Source organism: Drosophila obscura, unplaced genomic scaffold (genome assembly GCF_018151105.1).
Source record: "Drosophila obscura isolate BZ-5 IFL unplaced genomic scaffold, ASM1815110v1 contig_151, whole genome shotgun sequence".
Lineage (NCBI taxonomy): Eukaryota > Metazoa > Arthropoda > Insecta > Diptera > Drosophilidae > Drosophila > Drosophila obscura.
In genome coordinates this window covers 801,997-818,407 of record NW_024542737.1, presented here as the reverse complement: position 1 = coordinate 818,407, position 16,411 = coordinate 801,997, and the positions used below count along the sequence as shown (strand labels likewise).

General features: G+C 44.8%; 6 protein-coding genes across 6 annotated transcripts; 3 read left to right on the top strand and 3 right to left on the bottom strand.

Moving 5' to 3' along the window:
* Positions 1-2: 2 nt before the first annotated feature.
* Positions 3-6,514, bottom strand: LOC111075147 (integrator complex subunit 1). Its single transcript, XM_022368270.2, has 3 exons — positions 5,150-6,514; positions 4,104-5,083; positions 3-4,039 (listed from the first exon to the last, which is right to left on the bottom strand). Exons 1-3 carry the CDS (start codon positions 6,456-6,458, stop codon positions 128-130), a joined length of 6,201 nt encoding a protein of 2,066 aa, XP_022223962.2. The 5' UTR covers positions 6,459-6,514; the 3' UTR covers positions 3-127.
* Positions 6,515-7,091: 577 nt separating this feature from the next.
* Positions 7,092-8,192, top strand: LOC111075146 (CCR4-NOT transcription complex subunit 11). Its single transcript, XM_022368269.2, has 4 exons — positions 7,092-7,442; positions 7,507-7,646; positions 7,721-7,886; positions 7,945-8,192. The coding sequence occupies exons 1-4, from the start codon at positions 7,197-7,199 to the stop codon at positions 8,077-8,079; spliced, it is 687 nt and encodes a 228-aa protein (XP_022223961.1). The 5' UTR covers positions 7,092-7,196; the 3' UTR covers positions 8,080-8,192.
* Positions 8,193-8,223: 31 nt separating this feature from the next.
* Positions 8,224-10,732, bottom strand: LOC111075145 (inner nuclear membrane protein Man1). Its single transcript, XM_022368268.2, has 2 exons — positions 10,591-10,732; positions 8,224-10,259 (listed from the first exon to the last, which is right to left on the bottom strand). Exon 2 carries the CDS (start codon positions 10,241-10,243, stop codon positions 8,282-8,284), a length of 1,962 nt encoding a protein of 653 aa, XP_022223960.2. The 5' UTR covers positions 10,244-10,259; positions 10,591-10,732; the 3' UTR covers positions 8,224-8,281.
* Positions 10,733-11,371: 639 nt separating this feature from the next.
* Positions 11,372-13,774, top strand: LOC111075094 (LIM domain-binding protein 2). The gene is made up of 2 exons (XM_022368191.2): positions 11,372-11,464; positions 11,717-13,774. The coding sequence occupies exon 2, from the start codon at positions 11,752-11,754 to the stop codon at positions 13,486-13,488; it is 1,737 nt and encodes a 578-aa protein (XP_022223883.1). The 5' UTR covers positions 11,372-11,464; positions 11,717-11,751; the 3' UTR covers positions 13,489-13,774.
* A 572-nt stretch (positions 13,775-14,346) lies between these two features.
* Positions 14,347-14,981, top strand: LOC111075096 (allergen Tha p 1). The gene is made up of 2 exons (XM_022368193.2): positions 14,347-14,588; positions 14,644-14,981. Exons 1-2 carry the CDS (start codon positions 14,393-14,395, stop codon positions 14,784-14,786), a joined length of 339 nt encoding a protein of 112 aa, XP_022223885.1. The 5' UTR covers positions 14,347-14,392; the 3' UTR covers positions 14,787-14,981.
* A 106-nt stretch (positions 14,982-15,087) lies between these two features.
* On the bottom strand, positions 15,088-16,289 carry LOC111075095. Its single transcript, XM_022368192.2, has one exon. It carries the CDS (start codon positions 16,221-16,223, stop codon positions 15,138-15,140), a length of 1,086 nt encoding a protein of 361 aa, XP_022223884.1. The 5' UTR covers positions 16,224-16,289; the 3' UTR covers positions 15,088-15,137.
* Positions 16,290-16,411: the final 122 nt, after the last annotated feature.

The window sequence follows — 16,411 nt, the reverse complement described above, 5'->3', positions numbered from 1 at the left end:
TATATAACTTATAATTTATTTGTTTGCCGCCCCCTGGAGGCCAGGCTAAGCAACTAAAACACTCGATAAGGCTATCTTTACAATACGTTTTCACCGATTAGAACTTAGAACTACTGCCAATGGACATTTAATAGCCATGCTGAATCACTAATGTCTGCAGAACCTTCCGGATGGGCGGGCAGGTGTTCAGGGACGACTTGAGGCCTAGGGAGAATGCAACCGATAAGATTTCAATGGCATGCTCCTGCAGTAGCACCGACATCTCTGGCAGATTGTCAATCGCTGTCGCTGCCACCGACGAATTCTCGTCCCGGAGGCACTGTATGTAGGCGTTTAGGGTGCACACATTGATATCCGAGTTGCCCGGGTTGTGCTTCAGGTGTCTAATCAGGATTATGAAGGCAATCGATCGAATCTGGGCACTCGGCGAGAATATCAGGTTGAGCAGCCGCTCGAACAGTTCGTTAATGAACACAAACCTTTTGGATGTGAGGCATTCCAGCTCCTGCATGGGCCCCAGAACCACATCCTCGGTGTTGGACTGCTTAATGATCTTGATCAGGTCAAGAAAATGCGGCGATATGTCCGTGTAGTTCGATCTACTGTACGAGCTCAGGGTCAGCACCGAAGAGGGTCCGCGGGCACCCACAACGTCTGTCGCCGGGACTGCGCTCGCGCTGCCCTCCAAAGGCTCAACCTCGGCTACCACTGGCTTGCTGGCCAATGGCTTCACATCAAAGTGCTCGTCTAGCTCGTACTCGGACCGAACCTCCTCATCGTCCAGCTCCGAGGTGAAGTTCGACTTGTGCTGGAGCAGGGCCACCGCCTGGACGAGGACCTGCAGCTTTCCCAACGAAGTGTACTTGGCGGCCAGCTCCATCAAGATGCCCACGTACTGCTCGATGAACAGCAAGGCACTGGACGGGTTATAGTTGATGTATGCCTGCAGCACCTGCACAAACTTGCTGAGCATCTGGAAGGCCTCCTTGACCGAGCTGTGGTGCTTGAAGAAGTTGAAATAGCAGGAGAGCGTGGTCTGGATTTCTGTCTTGTACGTTTCCTCGAATATAGTCGGCTGCAGAAGCTCCAAGGTCCTAAGGATCTGCACGAAACGATGGAAGTGATGCTCCTCGCGAAGCGCCTTCATGGTGATCTGTGCCCGGCCCTGCATTATGGAGGAGAGTACGCTCAACTGGCGCAGAAACAGCAGCGGATGGGATGCGGCCAGTTTCCGTAAAAGCAGTTCCGTGTCAGTCGATAAGGTTTCAAAGTCTTTCTTTCCCACCAGGCTGCCCAAGCACGTGATCAAATTATTCGAGACATTGTCTGCCTGACAGCCCTTCAGGGTCTGTAGTTTATAGGATCTTTCGCCATCCTTGCTGGGCCTCAGAAACTTGATGCGCGGATACATGATGTACATCTGTTGCTGGACCTGCAGTTTCAGATAATCGGACACCGAGCTCTCCTCCACATAGTCCATAACCTTGACCATCATGTCCCTCCGCTTCTCTGTCAGCTTGAACAGCAGCTGCATTCTGGAGCATAGCTTGAAGTCGTAGCCTCTGCTGTCCACCTTTATCTCAGATACTCCCTCGTGCAGCATAAAGTGTGTGAATGGCTCGAGCTCTGAGTCTTTGAGCAGGAAAAAGGGATCGGGGCGAGCGTTCTTCGAGGAGGATTTCTCCCTGCCCTTCCACAGCTTCGGATTTGTGGTGAGTGCCTCGAAATAGTTAAGTACCGTGCTATAATCGTAGTCTGCCCGGAACTCCCTGAACAAGAACTCTGCTATCCTTTCGATGGTGTCCCAGTTGGTTTGGTGGTTTATCAGCGACAGCAGATAGAATCGAAACTCACTGCACGACTTGGAGAACAGGAACTTCTCCTTCAGCAGCTGGGTGGACACTATTTCGGGATCTACTTCCGATAGCCAATCGATGAACAGTCCATTGTGAAAGATCTGATCATTGTGGCAACTATTCCCTCTGCTGATGATCCCCTTCTTGGGCGCATCGAAGCTCTTGATGATGTCCCTAACGATCTTCTTTCTGGCCAACAAGGCACTGTTCCCCTTCAATTGTTGGAAGTAAATGTCCCGAGAGTTTCGCAGCATAAACACCAGGCTATCGTGATACAGCTCGGTGCTCTGCAGCAGGCTCAAATCCAAGCTAAAATTGTGCTTGAATATTTTGAAATTCTTTTGTAGGCTTTTCTCCAGAATGCGATAGCTGTCGCGGTGCAGCATGCAGCTGAAGAATGCCCTCAGCAGGGTGCTGGCATGTTGACTCATAATGATGGCCCTTTCAAAATCCACGCTACGATCGGGGGGCAGCTTGGCCACCACTTCGGTTACAGCGGCCAGCAGATCGTTGCTGCTGCTGCTTCTATGTGAACTTATCACAATGTCCAGCAGATGATGGATCAATGCCCGGCAATCGGTGCGTGAAATCCAATCCTGATCTGGCTGCGTGAGTACCCTTTGAACCAACTGTTTGGTTGAGTTGTTGTTGCTGCTGCTGCTGGCATCAGTGGCCTCATAGTCCCCAATATCAATATTCTCCTGAATAATGACACTGAGTCTGGGCAGATCGGGCACCGTCTGTGAATGGGAATGCAGGTCGAGCGCTTGGACCGTATAGTGTCCGTTCTTTGCACCGCGAGCCTGCTGAATCTCAATCAGTTGCGCCAGATACGCCTTGTTGAGTATGGCATTTTTGACCAAGTCAAACTGCTCGAGCACTGCCGTGTCCAGCATGGCCAGCAGCTTGGACATGGAGTTGACGGGGGTGCCAAAGTTCTGCACAAAGAGCACAATCTGGTCGGGCGTCAGGTCATGCAGTGCGGCCTCGATCAGCCTGTCCACCGAGGATCGGATCATTTTCAGCTTCAGCCAGTCGGGCAGCAGCTGTACCTGCTCCTGTGGCATACTCGGCAGAAAGGCGACGGGCGCCGGTCGTCCGGGCGGAAACCAGTAATCCAGAATCGGTATGGACTCTGGCATGTTGTTGTTCGAGTACGTGAGCAATATGATAAAGGCGTGAATGATGTTGATGTGCAGAGGGAGCTGCACGCCATCATCGAACTGCACCATGAGGAGATCCGGGTACTCGGTCCACTCGTATGGCTCGTGATACTCCCTCAGCTTGATGATGTAGTTGTTGAACATCACAAAGAGACACTTGAGTGTCTGGATGCGGGTGTCGTCTGGCGCATAGTCATAGTCCTCCTGGGATATGATGATGTGCTGGAACATGGTGCTGCGCTCCACAATCAGCTGCGCCATATCGATGACATGGTCGAGCATTTCGTTCACGGGATCGCCCATCGTGTGAGCCGTAATGAACTGAATGTAGGCCATGATCAGCTCTGGGCAATTCTCCACCTGGCAGGCAGCTCGCAGCTGGGGAATTATGAACGGCTTCACCTCGAAGAAGTGCGGTATCTGCTGAATCGATTTTAGGAGCCATTCGTGCTCGTAGTCATCCGAGTGCCTGAAGATGATGTTGAGGCCAGAAAGAGCTGCCACACGCGACTGCTTCACAGTGGACGAGAGGCGCCTAAATATATAATCCAATAGCTCGCACACGATCTGATGGTTTAGGCTAGCGTCAAATGTCAAATTGCGCAGGAAATTCACCAGTTCGGCATCCCGGCTGTTCTCCTCGTTAATATTAACGGCATTGAAGAGCAGGAACTCGCACAGGCACTGCACGGGCAGGTGACTAAAGTCGCCCTCGCTATTCTGCACCAAGTCCGACAGCCACGGCATCGATTGGGTGGTTCCCTGCCTTTGTATTATGTCCAGCAGGAGGTCGGGCTTGCGACAACGGCAGAACAAATGGCCCAGCTTGTAGGTTTGATTGAGGAACTTCATTTGATCCAAGACCATAGACGGCACCTTGCGCGGTGCACCCAGCGGGGCCATCAGCATTAACTGGGTAATCAGAATCGCATTCTCTTCCGTGATGACTGCATTCGGAGACGTTTGGGCGGCCAAATATGTTTCAAACTGCAGTATATGGTCTCTTTCCACAGTCATTATCTGTAAAGTGCCAAGAGGGGGATGATTACATAATGGAAATGCTAGCGCTTTCTTCACAATTTACCTGCAACTCGTCCTTGCTGGCTGCGGTATTCACAAACTGGCTCGTGATGCATATCTCAATCAGCATTTTCATCGTGGGATAGTGATCCCAGCAGAAGGCCCCGAATGTCGAGGGATTGTGGGCGGATATCATGAGCAGAATCAGCCAGGTCTTCCAGTAGAAGGCAATGATGGCCAGCTTCGGGGGCTCGTAGTCCGAGGGCAGACGAATATTTTCCGGATGGTGGTACTCGGACATATTGAACAGAAAGTCTATTATGTCAAACTTATTGGCCTGCACGGCGGGAATATTGCTGGTCTTCATCCCAGAGACTCGCTTGATAACCAGAAACAATATGTCAAAAGTGTTGGCAATCGTAAAGGGTATGTCTTTGGTGATTCCAATCAAAATGATGCGCAGCAGGGTCTCCTCGTGAATGGGTGTCTCTGAGATGATCCTCAATATGGCCACTCTCTCTGGCTCCGAGGGCCACTGATCGCACCGTGAATACTGCTCGGGAGTGTCCAGCAGGAGCAGCTTATGCAGAGCCTGGTGGTACTCAATGCCCGTAATTTTGAACACGTTCGGCACTGTTTCGTACATCCACGAGACCGTGTCCAGTTGTATCTGTCCCATTTGGTTGTACAGCTTGAGCAGGGCTTGGTTATTTTTCACATCGCGATTGTTCTTCAGCGAAAGGCTGGCCTCACGCGCCTGCGGTGTTGCCGAAAGGAACATGCAGAGGCAGACAATGTCCACCATTGAATGGAATATGCGCTCCTTGAACTCAAACTGTTCGATCTGCGGAGTGAGGTCCTCTCTTTCGCTTAGAAATGTTTTGCAGAACCTAACGAGATTCACGTCGAAGCGTAGCATACGCACAAGCTCTCGTAGAAACACACGCAATGTCCTCAGGCAATCGTCCCGTTGTAGTAGAAATTCCTGATAAATTTCAGCAAGATTTGCAGCCGATTGGTCCGCAGATGTTTGAAACATTGTGGCTGTAAAAAGTACCAAACAAATAAAGTAAAAACCAAGATAAAAGCTTAGTTAAACTGTTAGCTTACCCAGCATTCCCATATTGTTGGGATTCCTTGTGTTCGAGAGCTCGTTTTGAACCACTAGCTTCATGACAGTGCCCAATATATCTGGCTGCAAGTAGATCATTTCCTTCAGGCACGACATGTAGTGATTGATCAGGGGCTTGGTTTTCAGACGCATTTTCACCAGCACCAAAAGTACTTCGTTATCCTGAGTGTTGCGCCCCTTGATGTTGAAGCAGATGTACGAGAGCAGTTGCTGTGCGAATTTCACGAGCTTGCCATTGTGTATCCACAGCTCCAGGCGGGAAATACTCAGACAGCGAACCTCGGCTATGCCTGAAGTGGCACAGAGGAACTTCAAGAAGTTCCTTGTGTAATTATCCTGCTGCTGGCGCTTGTTTAACTGGTCCCGAATCGCCTCGCTGACATGCTTCTGGACAGTGTCGTCGCTGAATCGAGGCTTGACGGCGCCAATTGAGTCTGGCACCGGCTCGAGCTCGGAATTTAAGGGGCTGGCATCTAGACTTTGCGTCGAATTATCTCCAGAGTCGTCGTCGATAGTGACACTGTCCCTGTGAGCCGATGGTATGGCCGTGCTCACGTCCCAGCGCAGTAGGCTTATGTGAGGAGTGCGTGTTTTGAAAGCGGCGCACACATTCTTTACGTAGGACGCACAGTACTCATTGTCCGCCCAGTAGCGCTCGTTGACAGCGTCGTCGATGTACGTTCGCAGCAGTATCTCCGGCCATTGTGGTATGTCCGCAAATCCCCTGGTCAGCAGGTTCGTAAACAGTATGTGCAGATTGGTGTTGTACCGCATCTTAACATTGGCTTCACGCCGCAAAAACGACAGCAGCGCGCAAGCCACGATATCTGTGCAAAAGACCTGCGGCTGCAGCTTCGCCACGTATATCAGGGCAAGAATGCCAATATTATCCACTTTGGATCTGGACGCATTTGATGTCGTGTGCTTTATGACTCCACATACTAGTCTGCCCACGGAATCAGTGTCGTTTTGCTCCAGAGCCGCATATATGGCTTCAATGATATTTTCCAAGTCGCACTCGACGGCAAACTGTTCCCAGGTCTCATACTGACTACTGCCAGTGGAGGTGTCCGCTCCAGAATCTTTAAGATTTCCTCGAAATCGTTTGGATGGATTTCCTAGGGCGGACGAGGCTTCCCGCTTTCTTTCGGATGATGATATGGGTTTAATGGGGATAATTTTGGATTTTGCATCATCTCGACAGCTTTTTGTACCAAGGGCAAACAGTTCTCCACCCAGTGGCACCTTTTTCTGTGATCTACCCGATCCACCTTTTCCACGATCCATTTTTTTACTTTATTGTGAGGAATAATACATCGAGGTGTGGCCAGATTGAATACGGTGCGACTGCTGCAGTAATGCGAGCAGAAATGTACTAACGGGTTCCACCTTGTTGGGACGGGTTACTTCTACTTTGGAACGATGGAATACTTAAACAGTCCACACTTCACATATAGTTATAATTGTTGTATAATCGAATACTCATATTTTTATACATCAGATAACCCTTTCCTTACAGTTAATTATGGTATGACACTAGACTTGTCTAACTTTTTATGCAGAGACAGAGAGCCAAAACTCAAAATTAATGTTAGTGCCCGTCTTCAGTCACGTCTCCCAGCAATATATAATGATTAATACTTTATGTTCTCCAACACATCCAGCTAAAAAAAATGTCTCAGAAAAGTATAAAAATTGATCATCTCTACCGAGGCGCATATATTTCTCTCGCAGTTAGTCAGTCGGTTATTATGAAATTTAAGTTTATTGCTCATTTTTGTTATTGTTATTTGCTATAAACTTCTTAATAATGAATTATATCTATAGTCACAAAATCTCGATATGAAAAGTCCCTTGTTTCTATTCTGCGTTCCGTTCCGAATATTTTTCTTCAAAAACGGTGCCTTTATTTACCTATTCAGTTAAGGTCACTCTGAGCTGTTTGTTTATAAAATAAAAATTGTAGATAACTCACTATTTGGATTATTTATAGTTAGAGCTTAAGCTTGAGAATTGCACTCAAACATGTTTCTATCAATCGCCCCCCCGTTAATGGACTTCGAAGACGAATTGCTGTGGATAAATCAGTCAAACAGCGAAAAACTGAAAATTTTATACGACAAATCGAATTATGTTACCCCCAACACAAAGCTCCTCATTGAACAAGCATTTATCCAGCCTCTAAGTCTTCAGGACCAACAGATTCTATTTGATGATTTGCTGAAACAGAACTCCGACATAGCGCACCAATATGGATTGACACCGGCAAAGGTATGATTAAATTTCTTTAAAATTTGAATATTATATTGATAGTACAGTTTTGTGCCTTTCATAGCTGCCCCTGCTGGTTGAAAACAATCCACTCATTTCTATTGAAATCCTATTAAGACTGATGATGACCTCGGACATTACAGAGTACTTTAACATTTTGGTCAATATGGAAATAACGTTGCATTCCATGGAGGTTGTCAACAGGTAAGGTTGTCAGAAAAAAATGAAGGTTTTATTTTGCATTAAATTAATTGTTTTTCATCCTTTCTCCTCATTAGATTAACTACATCGGGTCCTTTACCCACAGAGTTTATTCACTTGTACATCAGTAATTGTATTTCCACCTGTGAAACAGTCAAAGACAAGTACATGCAGTCCCGCCTGGTACGGCTAGTGTGCGTGTTTCTGCAGTCTCTAATTCGAAATAAGATTGTAAATGTCAAGGCAAGTGACTGAATAATGTGGCAATATCAGCGTATTAATTACTTTCAATCAATTTCAGGAATTGTTCATTGAAATTGAGGCCTTCTGCGTTGGTTTTAGCAAAATTAAGGAAGCAGCTGCATTATATCGTCTCATTAAACATTTGGAAACAGGAGAAAGTGCACTGTCCTCGAATTCCCTAGCGAAGCAATAGACAATTCTATTATTTATCCACATGTGTTTGTAACTTTTTTATACAATGAAAAAGTTGTTGATGAAAAGCCAATTCAAATTGTATCAAATAATCCTGGGAAAAGAACAATAATGGATATTTAAAAAAGGAGGGAAACGCATTTACTACATGTAAAAACAAATTCGCATTTAATAACTTAAGTATCTAGTTGAAGATTTGTATTTTATGAGTGTGTGTTGGCTGCCTCGTTTGGAAGAAAATATGGTGGCTCGGCTGCGGGTTTTGGAAAACGGCTTAGATAGCGTTCTAGTCTTAGAAATTTAATCGATATTAGGCGGTTGTCGAACCACCATCCATTGATCTCATTGTGAATCATGCCAGCGTCCTCCTCAGTTGCACAACGTATGTAGACGCAGCACGACTGTATATCCAGCTGCACGTCGCATATCTTGCAGCGTGGTCCCACCTTCTCAATGATTGACTCCACGATGGACTGCTTCAAGTTGGGTTGTTCGACCTCCGTCAAATCAAACATGTGCCTGATCTTCAGACAGGGTGTGGGTGGGTTTGCAATCTTGTTGGAATTATCGAGAGCGGAAATCTGCCACTTCTTGCCCAGTTCCTTTTTCTCCAGGTTCCTGTTCCAGGCAATGGTGCGCAGGGGCTTCCCGTCTCGTATGGCCATGCCGAAGAGCACCCGGCTATCGTTCTTCTCCAGCATCTTGAGGGCCTTATTCCAATAGGATAGTTGCTTAGAGCGTTTCTCGGAAGGCACAAGCTTCTCCTGCAGCTGGTTCAATATCAGCTCAGGGCTTTCAGACTGCGAGCTCTGATTTTTCAGCTCTTGTATGATGTCTTTTGTGAATTGGTCCACAGCAACCAGGGCTTTCTTTTGTTGCATACGATACACTACTATGCCAAAGTAAACTATGAAGACGCCGGATACTACCAGAATAAGAGTACCCATTACTGCAAAGAAGCGTGTAATTTTCTTATAAACAACGCACTTGAGCGGCAAATTTGGTTCAGACAGCTCAAAGTAGGAGCCGAGTACCAGAGTGCTGGCCGATTCCTTTGGTCCCAAAATGTTTATCATCCACTGCGGATTCTCCGTGATTAGGTATTGAGTGGCCAGCAGATTGCTGTGCATATTTGCCCTTGGAGTCTTGCTGTTGCTGACTAGCTCTCTGAGAAACTCATTCACTTCAAGGGTCGGCGACTGGCTGGCATCTGTGCAGTGATGGAGCCTGGCTCTCTCGTTCAAATGCTTAAAAAGTTCCTCACTCATGAGCAGCGCACTTTTTAAAAATTCTTTTCTTATGCACTGAACCTTGATGTTCACCAATTGCAAGTCATTTTGGTTGCACAATGTATACTTCAATGCCGTTTTGTCAATGGGGCTCTGATCGAATTTCTTGCTCGCATAGAGGACTGTAATTATTACTAGAAATATCAGCAAGAGACCAATCAGCATTTGTGGTATGATGTATTGTCTAATATCGGGGTTTTTAAAAAACGATTTAAGGTCGGATAAAACGAAACGTTTGAATTTTCCATTCCTTGGTGGCGGCATTCTCGACATTTGAGCAGCGTGTGTGAGTTTGGGACTGATCTTCCTCTGTAGTGTGGTGTCCCGAAAGCTTAGCAATCGGTTAACGACGCCTCCATCTGACATTTTTACTTTTCCACCCTGCTTGGCATAGCTGTTGGACGAGTCTATCGAGAAGGGCATGGAGCACTGTTGGCGGTATTTGCCATTCATGTTCATATTATGCGGCATGCATTCGCTGTCGTAGTTGGACGCCACAACAGGTGGTGGGGCATACATCTTGGAAGCCGACATTTGCAATGTGCTTAAATCGGGCTCGTCGTAGTTACGCTGGTTAAATACTGAAGGATTTCGGCACAATTCAATGTCATTGTTGTTGTCTATAGCATTTGTAAAGTCAAGTGGCTGTGTGCGCAACTGTGGATATTTAAAAATTGGTGGGTCGCTCTGCTCTTGCGAGTACAGGGCGTACTTATTACTTCTTCTCTTTAGTTTCTCCGCCTTTTTGTGTTTTTTCAACTTCTCAATTAACACCGCTCTGGTTGTTTCCGTCACAGGAGTGCTTGGAAATCCGCATTGAATCAGTTTTCTATGCAGATCGAGGTCGCTTAGCCTGTTTAAGCTTTCCGTTGACATTTTAGGTATTTGTTCTCTGTAAGAAGATATATGAAATGGTAAGGGCTGTATTTAAAAAACTACAAAAATTGTCAATTGAATTCCGGCATACTTCTACATACATAGGTACATGTGTAAATATGCATGCATGTATGTACGTATGTATGCACTTGGGCTTACAACTGAATTACAACTGCATTACTTGGTTAAATCCACCTAGGATCACATGAAGTGAAGGTATGCAGATTGGTGTGGATAATACTTCAATAGTTGCTTCGCTTCAACCAAAATAGGTTCTCGTCTCTCAAAACTATTTATAGTTTCACAAACATCGAAGCGAGTGTGCATGCACTTGGAAGATAACTTACATACACAAATACACGTGGACGAGTTGAACATATGAGCGAATCACAATTTGCAAATGTAAATTTTTTAATTACATAAAATAAAAACGAAAACTGTAATTTTTTTCAAGCAACAGTTTCAAACATTTGATTACAAATTTATACGGCACATACTAAATCATTCCGAGTCAAGCATGCGGCGTCAAGTGCATTTTAATGGAACACATGAAGTGAAATACATCTCCCAATATCGATATAGTGACTATCGGTAGAAACTATCAACTATCAAATTAATAACTTGGATTCGATCCCAGTGTGATCATTTAGTAATATTTTACTAATGCGATGCCTTTATAATGGTTTATATTATGTTGTATTTACTTTATTATACCTTAATTTATGTATAGATCTATTACACAATTTATTTAGTTGTATATTTTTAGATATTTGTATTCCACCCTACTTCAGTCGAGCCGTATCTGAGGTTTGGCTATGTCATCGAACTGGTAGAAGCGAAGCGGAACTATAGTTGAAAAGAATATTTTGTCTAGATGTGGTGTTGGGGAACAGCCACAGCTCTTTGACTAATATTAGTTTGGAGACGGCTATCTTTGTCTTTCAGTCTAGATATTACTTAAATTCTGGTGAATACAAATGGTTGTACCATTAAAAGATTTTCTTTATCAGAGCTGCGGAAAATAAAATATTTATGTTTCTTTCAAGACATTCCGTTTAGGAACTTACAATTTTCGTACATGTATGGCGTGTATATCGCACAGGGTCGCTCTGAAATCGATGACAAAACTATCGGCAGGGGCCAATCAGTTTTCTTGAAATGTAGATACATTTATATGTGTTTGTGGCTTAAGAATTAAAATATTGTATGCCTTTTGCAAAGGTAAATATACGGAACATCCCAAATCAAATTTAAACAAAAACTTACTGCGGAGCATTAGCATGATTCGTTTTCCAAATGTGAATGGCCAAAAAACAGAGTGCTTACATGTATATACACATATTTTTTAAATGCATTTGGGCCTTAAGACAAGTGCACACATACGTACATGCGTATTAATATACAAAACGCTATAAACATGAAGATTTTTATGGAATAACACAATTGTACTTAAAAGACGTCTATTAATTTCAGGCCGAACCGCATGTCCTTTAATAATTACTGTAGGCATGAATCGTAGAGGTTTGAATTCTGGAAATACGATGTCTTCGCAATCAAATATTGACGACGGTAGCTGGAAAGGAGTATCTGAGGGCGGATCTATGTTGCCCACTTCGAACTCGTCAGCTCTCAATCCGGATGGCAGTAACCAGAGTGGGTTCTCTCAAGGAGGATTGCCGTACAACTCGGGTGGCAATCCGTATCCACCTGCTGGCCAATCCTCTCCCGCTGGAAATCAGTCTTTAGTGTTTCAAAACTCTAATCAACCTGGATCGAATACACCTCAATATACCTCTTCACCTGCACCCTCGGGGTCATCCACACCGGGTCCTGTTGGTTCACAGAACATTCCTGGGAACTATCCACAGTCGTCGACAGCTGGAAACTTCAATGGTCCTGTGGGCGGACCCTTTGGATCGCCATCTTCTGGCTTGGGCCAGTTCAGTCGACCAGCCAGTTCGGGCACTCCCTTCAACAGCGGGCAGGCAGGCCACTTTTCATCGCCCACGGTCTTCGGAGTGGGCGGTCAATTCAACCCAATGCCACCAGCATCTCCATTTGGCCACGGAGGAAACCACCCCATGATGGGCGGTCCCCAGCAAATGGAACGAATTGATCAGGGCTTTAGGAGGCACAACTCTTACTTCAGTCACACCGAACACCGAGTATTCGAGCTGAACAAACGCCTCCAGCAGCGGAACGAAGAAAGCGACAATTGCTGGTGGGACTCATTCACAACGGAGTTCTTCGAGGATGATGCCAGATTGACAATCCTGTTTTGCCTGGAGGACGGACCAAAGAGGTATACGATTGGCCGAACACTCATCCCGCGCTTCTTTCGAAGCATATACGAAGGCGGAGTGTCTGACTTGTACTTTCAATTGAAGCACGCTAAAGAGTCGTTCCACAATACGTCTATCACCCTGGACTGTGATCAGTGCACGGTAATCACTCAGCATGGCAAGCCCTTTTTTACGAAAGTATGCGCTGATGCCAGGCTGATCTTGGAGTTCATGTATGACGACTATATGCGCATTAAGTCTTGGCATATGACCATCAAGGGACACAGGGAGCTCATTCCAAGATCCGTGATTGGCACCTCGCTTCCCCCCGATCCGATGCTTCTAGATCAAATCACTAAGAACATAACAAGAGCTGGCATAACCAACTCTACGCTTAATTATCTACGATTATGTGTTATACTTGAGCCGATGCAGGAGCTAATGTCTCGACACAAGGCCTATGCACTCAGTCCACGGGACTGTCTGAAGACAACTTTATTTCAAAAATGGCAGCGCATGGTGGCACCGCCGGGAAAAAAGGATCCCCAAAGGCCACCCAATAAACGGCGCAAGCGGAAGGGCTCCAACTCGGGCGGCGGTGCCAATAATGCAAACACTCCGCCAGTGACAAATCAGAAGCGATCGCCATCTGGTCCCAGCTTTTCCCTCTCCTCGCAAGATGTAATGGTTGTGGGGGAGCCCACCCTGATGGGCGGGGAGTTCGGCGAGGAGGATGAGCGGTTGATAACGCGGCTGGAGAACACGCAATATGACGGTACCAATGCCGTGGAGCACGATAATCACACCGGATTCGGTCACGCCGACTCGCCCATCTCTGGCTCGAATCCGTGGAGTATTGACCGAGCGGGAAATATTCCAGCCAGTCCTGGCAACGGTGCAGCGCCGCAGAACAACGCGAATATATCTGATATAGATAAAAAGAGTCCCATTGTATCGCAATAGAAGTTAATAAAAAATATTTCGCTATATTGTCAAATGTATTTTCATACTTGCATGTAAAAAATATTTAAATAAAGCTTTCAAGTTTTAGGAAATGTATATAAGACATACATACATACATACATATACATACATACATATAAATATATTATAGATTACACTTAAGCTGTCTTACTCTACACTCTATTATATAATTGTAGCGTAGGAACTACTACTACTTCTGTCTTGACTGCCTTTCAAAGTAATTTGTGTTTTAGTAAAGCAGAACTTTTAAGCACAACGCTCAAAATATTATAAGTAACTTTATTTGCCCACATCCAGGCCTGTGGAGAGAGCCGCATCCCGAACCTTAGAATCCGGTAGTCGGGCCAAGTGGATCCCTGCCCCGTGAATAGTTACTCCGTCAGATCCCTTCTTGACGGGCCTGGCTATACCTCTCATTATATAGCCGATTTAGATGTGCCTCTCAGATTTTTAGCTTGCTCACTGCATGCCTTCAGCTGATCCCCATTTATGGTTGAGACTGTAAGTATAGAAGGAAAAGTATGCTAGAACAGGGACCCAAGACCCATGTCAAGATCTGTTCTTGTGAAGTTAAAGTATATCATTTTGTAAGTTTTCTGTTAATTCTTTCGTAATTTGAAGAACAATTAGAAGAGAACAAATATTTAGATACTCAGAGATCGAGTGGAAAAAATCACATATTTGGCATCGGCTGATTTTTTTTTTTCCAGTGATAAGAACTCTGGCCGTCACATTTGAGATTTCGATTCATATCCGTAACTGGATGGTGACTAAGATATTTAATGTACAGCCTCTTTTGCGCATGCACGAATAAATGGGATACACAGTTTCTGGCTCTCGTTCAGATACACAGTCATACAATCGCGTATTCAAAGGAGTAGTAATGCTTTCATTAAATAAAAATCAGGCTCAGTTTTTGGTTCTTTATTTTATTTTCTTCATCAGTTTTATTTCATCAAAGGCGCATGCCGAAGAGAGAAATATTAACAAGCTTCTAAATAACCAAGTCGTGGTTAGTCGCCAAATTATGTGCATTTTGGAAAAAAGCGAGTGCGACCAATTAGGGCAGCAACTCAAAGGTACTATGAGTACCTTTTAAAAGACATTCACAATATCTGATTCAACCATTTTCAGCTGCTCTGCCAGAAGTTATAACTAGGAAATGCAGAAACTGTTCGCCCCAACAGGCTCAAAAGGCACAAAAGCTGACAACATTTTTACAAACAAGATACCCCGATGTCTGGGCTATGCTTATAAGGAAATACCAAAGTGTCTAAATATACAAACTACACAGGCTATTTATACCCATGAATTCAAAAATAAAATCGTAGTATCGAAAAATTTCCACAGCTTCTGTATGCATTTTTTTCTGCACTGCGTGGCATACATATATCCATGGAAAATGTGATGGGAAACGATATGTCTGGCACAACACTTAAATTCCTTACATTTGGCCTTTGGCAGCATCTTGGTGTTTCTTCCGCAGATCCTGGAATTTTTAGTAGACTGGCAGGCAACCCAGTTGAACCACACAAAATAAAGTGATACGACTTTTATACACACGAATGTATATTATATCTTATTATTATATAAAATCTACATATGTATATGCATTTACAGACAATTAATTATTTACTGTGACTATCAACATAAACTGTTGCATTATCTACGCCCAAGAACTGGTGTATACTCAATGTGGAGAGCATTTTCATCTGCCCCTGATAGAGAACATCGGCGATTATTTTCTCCGCATATATAGCTTGGGTGGCTTCCATGGAACGCAGCTTGTGGGCAATGATTTTCCCGAAATTCGAAAAGTGGTCGTCGAGCTGGTGGTCAGCACTTTTGAGTGCTAGCGAGAACAGCCGCTCGAAATCGATTGTAGATATATCCGCACGAAACTTGGCAGCGGGAACTACTTCATTATCTTCGGATAGTTGCGATGATAGCGAAGATGAGCGCTTTCGGTTAATTTTGTTCTGTTTCTGTTGGATAGCGGCCACCACTGGCCTCACCTGCTCGGCATCCCCTATTTGTTTGGGATTATCGGGTAGGGACTTTCTTCGTTCCGAGATAAGTCTGCTGTCCGCCGATGTCATGACGATTTCCACCTCCTTGATGGTAGCCCCTGAACCATGGTTGTTGTTGTTGTTGGCGTTGACTGTTTGAATACTGATAATGGGGTCAGCAGCGCATGCAGCAGATGCGTCCTCGAACAAATTGCCACAGTATTCGGTTGCACAGTTTTTGGGTGATAACTTTTGATTATCCGCTTTGTGCGGCTTTGTCAGACTCTCTGCATCGGAGAGTTCTTCACAGTTTTCCGCCGTGATTAAAGTTACAGCGCTCTCGGAAAATTGCTGCTGCAGCGGTGGGTTATCATGACGCTTTGACTTTTTATCAGGAATCTCTTCGTCCTTTAGAAACATTAAGGACTCGAAATATCGCCGCTTGGGACAGTAGGGCTCAAATTTCTCGCCTTTCTTTTTAATTTCATTGCATTTTCTTAATTGATGACGAAATGCACACCGCAGATTGTTTATCTTTTGCTTTGTTCTTTCCACATTGTAAATCTCTCCATGCTTGGTGGCCACTTCTATTAGCTTCATGTAAGCTTCCTGCCTCTTGCTCCTGTTTCTAAAGTCCACAGAATCTGCTTTCCATAAGCACGCATTGACTTTATATTCCTCTATGAAATCGTCAATAAAATCCATTTTATTTTTGTTTACCAAATGAAAACTTAGTCCAAACTCTATGTTTGTGTGAGTATATGTGCCAACACAACGTTAAAAAAATTTAATTGGAACAAATGGAAGTGAAAAACAACAATCGGTATCACCGCTATCACCAGTATATTATAGATGTGCCGGCTGGTATTTTTGCGGATGGTCCCACAGTCTTC

Coding starts and splice junctions, on each gene's coding strand:
- LOC111075147 (XM_022368270.2), bottom strand. CDS start 6,458: ATGGATCGTGGAAAAGGTGGATCGGGTAGATCACAGAAAAAGGTGCCA. Junction 5,084..5,149: donor CAACAATATGGGAATGCTGG/GTAAGCTAACAG, acceptor TACTTTTTACAG/CCACAATGTTTCAAACATCT. Junction 4,040..4,103: donor CCAGCAAGGACGAGTTGCAG/GTAAATTGTGAA, acceptor GGCACTTTACAG/ATAATGACTGTGGAAAGAGA.
- LOC111075146 (XM_022368269.2), top strand. CDS start 7,197: ATGTTTCTATCAATCGCCCCCCCGTTAATGGACTTCGAAGACGAATTG. Junction 7,647..7,720: donor TCCATGGAGGTTGTCAACAG/GTAAGGTTGTCA, acceptor TCTCCTCATTAG/ATTAACTACATCGGGTCCTT. Junction 7,887..7,944: donor ATAAGATTGTAAATGTCAAG/GCAAGTGACTGA, acceptor AATCAATTTCAG/GAATTGTTCATTGAAATTGA.
- LOC111075145 (XM_022368268.2), bottom strand. CDS start 10,243: ATGTCAACGGAAAGCTTAAACAGGCTAAGCGACCTCGATCTGCATAGA.
- LOC111075094 (XM_022368191.2), top strand. CDS start 11,752: ATGAATCGTAGAGGTTTGAATTCTGGAAATACGATGTCTTCGCAATCA.
- LOC111075096 (XM_022368193.2), top strand. CDS start 14,393: ATGCTTTCATTAAATAAAAATCAGGCTCAGTTTTTGGTTCTTTATTTT. Junction 14,589..14,643: donor ATTAGGGCAGCAACTCAAAG/GTACTATGAGTA, acceptor AACCATTTTCAG/CTGCTCTGCCAGAAGTTATA.
- LOC111075095 (XM_022368192.2), bottom strand. CDS start 16,223: ATGGATTTTATTGACGATTTCATAGAGGAATATAAAGTCAATGCGTGC.